General features: G+C 34.9%; 1 protein-coding gene across 1 annotated transcript; it reads left to right on the top strand.

Annotated features, from left to right (window-relative positions):
• Positions 1–3407: 3407 nt before the first annotated feature.
• LOC133320950 (basic helix-loop-helix transcription factor amos-like) lies at positions 3408–4175 on the top strand. The gene has a single exon (XM_061530044.1). The coding sequence runs from the start codon at positions 3408–3410 to the stop codon at positions 4173–4175; it is 768 nt and encodes a 255-aa protein (XP_061386028.1).
• Positions 4176–5213: the final 1038 nt, after the last annotated feature.

Genomic DNA, 5213 nt, shown 5'->3' with positions numbered 1-5213 from the left:
TTTGTTCAAAATAGGTGCAGTAGTTCTTGAATTACGGTGCAAAAACACACAAAAAAAAACTAAACGACTATATGATATCCTTCACCACTTTGAGTATATTGTGCATATGTATCCTAACAATAGCATGTCTATATATAGGGACGTTGGTGCATCATTTACATAAATTGGACGAAAATATATATGGGAGATATGTCGAAATCTAAACCGATTTTCCCGAAACTCATCATTCTAGACTCAATTCAGTACGCTATGCCAAATTTAGTGCAAATCGAAGGATATAAAGGGACTTTGGTGCACTATTTACCTAAAATCGGACGAAAATATATATGGGAGCTAGATCTAAATTTCAACCGATTTTCACGAAACTTAACACACATCATTCTAGACCTAATTCATTACGCTGTACCAAATTTCGTGCAAATCGAAAGATATATAGGGACCGTTTAGATTAAATCGGACGAAAATATATAATGGAGCTATATCTAAATCTGAACCGATTTTTCCCAATTTCAATAGGTTTCGTCCTTGGGCCAAATAAGTGACCTATGCCAAATTTCATCCAATTCGAATTATAAATGCGACCTGTACCGTGTTTACAATTTAAATCGACAGACAGACGGACATGCATAAATCGACTCAGAAAGTGATTCCATGCATATTCTCAAAGGGAACCATGTGTCTATCTCGATTATTTTTGCCTGTTACAAACATATGCACAAAGACATAATACCCGCGTTGTCGTTGGCCATAAGGAGAATCTCATGGAAAATTACAAAGCTATCAGCGCTATATTTCCGCTCTCTAGTGTGGTAATGGGTTACTAAATAATATAATAATGGTGCACCAAAGTCCCTGAAAATTATTTGATTTGCACGAATTTTGGCATAGCCTATTGAATTTAGTCTAGAATGACGTGTACTAAGTTTCGTGAAAATCGTTTCAGATTTAGATATAGCTCCCATATACAGTTTCGTCCGAGTTTAGGTAAATGGTGCACCAAAGTCCCTGAAAATCATTTGATTTGCACGAATTTTGGCATAGCGTATTGAATTAAGTCTAGAATGACGTGTGCTAAGTTTCGTGAAAATCGTTTCAGATTTAGATATAGCTCCCATATTTAGTTTCGCACGATTTTAGGTAAATGGTGCCCCAAAGTACCTATATATCTTTCGATTTGCACGAAATTTGGTATATCCTACTGAATTAAGTCTAGAGTGATGTGTACTAAGTTTCGCGAAAATCGGTTCAGATTTAGATATAGCTTCCATATATAGTTTCGATCGATTTTATGTAAATGGTGGGCCAAAGTCCTTGAAAATCATTCGATTTCGCGAAAATCGGTTCAGATTTAGATATAGCTTCCATATATAGTTTCGACCGATTTTATGTAAATGGTGGGCCAATTTAGCATATGTTCCAGAAAGACATAAAAATCACATATTTAAGTTCGTTCAATTTCATGTCAAAATTCTTTCAAAAAGGCGACGTCTTTTCGGATACATATGTAGAATATACACAAAGTGGTGAAGGGTATCATATAGTCGGCCCATTCCGACTTCACTACTTTCCTTACTGGTTTTAGTTTTGTTTACTGGTTTTTATATACTGGTTTTTATATAAAATCGTTCACTACCTTGAAGCTGTAGTTTTCAAGTTCCACAGTTGGTCCGAATCTACGGGACGTCTTGCGCGTTGATACCATCAGCTTGGTCTTTTCGCCATTTTCTGCCAGTCCCACTGGGGCAGACTCCTTCTTAATTCGATTAAAGGTGGCTGTTACCGCTCGCAATGTTCGACCCTTTATGTCGATGTCGTCGGCGAGTAACATATGCTGTTTGGGGTACAGAGTGCCATTTCTGTTCACATTTCCATCTCGTATGACCTTTTCCACCAGGATGTTGAACAGGTCACACGACAAACTGTCAACTTTTCTAAATCCTCGTTCGAACGAGAACATTTGTAAATCGACTTCAAATTTTCTGAAACGGATTTGATCCAAAGAAACATGGGTTCTAAAACCAATATTTCGATGAGTATAAAAACCCTGAGTGTACAAACCCGCATTAGCCACAAGGCTGAGGCTATAAATATATATGGGAACTATATATGATTCTGAACCAATTTTTCGTCCTTGGACGTGATCTATGCCAAATTTCATCCAATTCGGATCATAAATGCGATCTGTACATTGTTTACAATTTAACATGGACGGACGAATTTGAAAGTGATTCTGTTCATATTCTCAAAAGGCACCATGTGTCTATCTAGTATCCTTGTGCTTGTTAAAACCATATCCACAAAGACAAAATACCCTGTATCACAGTGTGGTGAAGTATCTAATGGGCTTAGAACAGAATAAACAATCTGAAATGCACATGGGCTAAGTCAAAACATGGATCTAAATTGAACAATTCCCTTGAAAGACGTTTCTATCCTATATAATGTTCCTAGGATCATTAGTAGTATGATGTCATCAAAGTGTGAAAATTCACTTTGAAAATTCCTATACAAACTGATTGTATGTTGATTTTAAACATGTACAAACATAACCTAAATTTTAAGAGTTTTTTCAACATTCCGTCACCTTGATTGATCTGCATTTTTATTATTCATTCATATTGACCTTGCCAAATTCAATAACCTATCATTGTATCCGACACACAAATGTTGGACAAATTTTAAAATTACAATACCAACATTTATAATAACAATTGAATGGGGTTTTTATTCCCCCTTCAGTTACTGCCAAAAATTTCAGATTATAAAAGAAACGGAAAGTGATAATTTCTTCTGTGGAATAAGTCTTGAATAAAAACCACAATAATTATTATAATTGCATGTAATGCAGGAGTATGTAAATGTTTACAAAAATATATTTTGTTGCAAAAACGATGTTTTAAATAAAAGAATATTAAAAGCAAGTGAAATCCTCAGTTAAAAAAATTAAAAAGAGAAACATTTAAACGTTTTGACCACAAGTCAATTTTAGATAACAATAGGCCAAAAAGGAATGATCTACAACTCCAACAACAACAATAAACATGCAACACTCAATGTACATAATACAGAACAAAAAGGTTGTGCTACCTTTGAAGCAAACAAAAAAAAAAATTGGTTGCATGGAACACGATCATGGCTAGTTTAAGAGTTAAGAAAAAAGGCTGTCCAGCCAACAACAACAAAAAAATAAAAACTAAGGAGAACAACGAATCAGAGATGTGATGAACAGGTAAACACACTGGCGCTGACCAATCAGAAGCAAGTGCCAAGATTACCTTTGCATGTGCACTAAGAGTATAAAAGGTAACGGCAGGATGCTGTTATAGCAACAGTCTCTAAAGATCCTTTCAAGGAGTAATACAACATTTTATCGCTCTCGACTTAAAGAAAGAAAAAAATCAACCAAAATGTTATCCAACGATTTTACCGAACAATTTTATTTCCCTCAATACTTGTCATCATCAACAATCTCATCGGAAAATACCCACTGCTCCACAACGGGAAACAATTTTATGGCCTATGAGCAGAACAACGCCGCTGGACATCATCATCCCTACAATCCTTTAGATATGAATTTCGCTCATGTGATGGATTCAATGGAACTACATAACACAGATTCAATGTCCGATTCAAATACCAGCAATGAATTTGGCTTGGAAACACCAATACCCACCTCCACATATGAATTGGAAAATTTCTACAACAACTATCATCAGCAGCAGCAACAACAACAAAATCATCAACAACATTGGAATAATATGGCGCATAATAATTTCTCCACATCATCACAACCATCCACAGAAACACCAAATGGAATTGGCAGCACACCCCTGAAATCGCTGAAATATAATCCCATAAAAATTGAAAATAAAATTATGAAAACTTCAACAAAATCATATGGTAAACTTAATCGCAGTTCTTCATCGTCGTCCTCATCATCATCGTCGTCGCCGACGGGAACTGTGGCGTGTTCTCAAGAAGTTTTACGCAAACGGCGCCTTGCCGCAAATGCCCGTGAACGTCGTCGCATGAACAGCCTCAATGACGCCTTTGAAAAGCTACGCGATGTTGTGCCCTCGCTTGGGCATGATCGTCGCCTATCCAAATATGAAACTCTACAAATGGCCCAGGCCTATATTGGAGATTTGGTTAAATTACTAACTCGAGATTATTAGCAATATTTTTAGATTTTCCGCCTATCTGTGGAATTCTTTTGTACAAAGTTTTTTATTTATTTATATTTAAGTGTTATATTTTAGTTAACAATTGTATGTATGTGTTAAATATTTTGTTGTTTGAAAAATAAATTAAGTATTTGAATATTAAAAAAAAAATCTTTCAATTTCAATGTAGTTTTAAATAGCATCTTGGGTATAAAGCGAAACAGAAGGTCTTATAAAAGGCATCTTATAGAAGATCAGAAGTTACTCATAATAGTAGATCATAAGATCATATTCTTGCAAAACACTTCTTCACTTGACTTTTTAATGAAGATACGAAAGCTTCTTAAGAAACCCTTTAAATCTTCTATTATAAGACCTTTCACAAATTCAATTTTTTTAAATGGTTTTACATCGAAAACGGTTGAATTTATCGATGTTAAATTTTTCATACGTTTTATACGTACGATTATGGTAAGTATATCCTCAATTCTAAATTATTTTAAGATGTGTAACAGCCTGTTTTTGTAAAATTCTAAACGAACGATTTCTAGTGACTTACGACCAAACCTTTGTTTATGTAAACAAATATTTTTTGATTCAAAACAAAAATAAATGACATATTTTTCAAAACCAAGGAGTTTGGTCGTAAGTCACTCGAATTCGTTCGTTTAGAATTTTACAAAAAGTGTAAGTGGCCCTGAGGAAGAAAAAAAGCCTAACAAAGTTAATGATGCCTAACAAATTTAAAATGTATTAAATCCCTATTCAAATAAAAGTAAAACGCCGTAATGATGATCCACACATCTTATATCCTCCGAAATACCTATGTCGTGGAAAATTGATAACAGAGGAAAACGAAACACCAATCTATTTACACTCAGATTGGAAAATGGGCTTGGACCTTGTACATACTGAAAATGAATCGTGACTTTTCAATAGGGTGAATATGGCTGCTCATGGCCCGCTATTGGTAATGTTTAGAGAAAGATTTTTTTGAAAAATTAGCCTAAAATGTCGAATAATAGGAAGGGGAGACTGGGGCACCTTCGG

Source organism: Musca vetustissima, unplaced genomic scaffold (genome assembly GCF_032173495.1).
Source record: "Musca vetustissima isolate MV318-11 ecotype Yass unplaced genomic scaffold, APGP_CSIRO_Mvet_v1 utg41810, whole genome shotgun sequence".
NCBI classification, from domain to species: domain Eukaryota; kingdom Metazoa; phylum Arthropoda; class Insecta; order Diptera; family Muscidae; genus Musca; species Musca vetustissima.
This window is presented reverse-complemented; position numbering and strand designations above follow the sequence as displayed.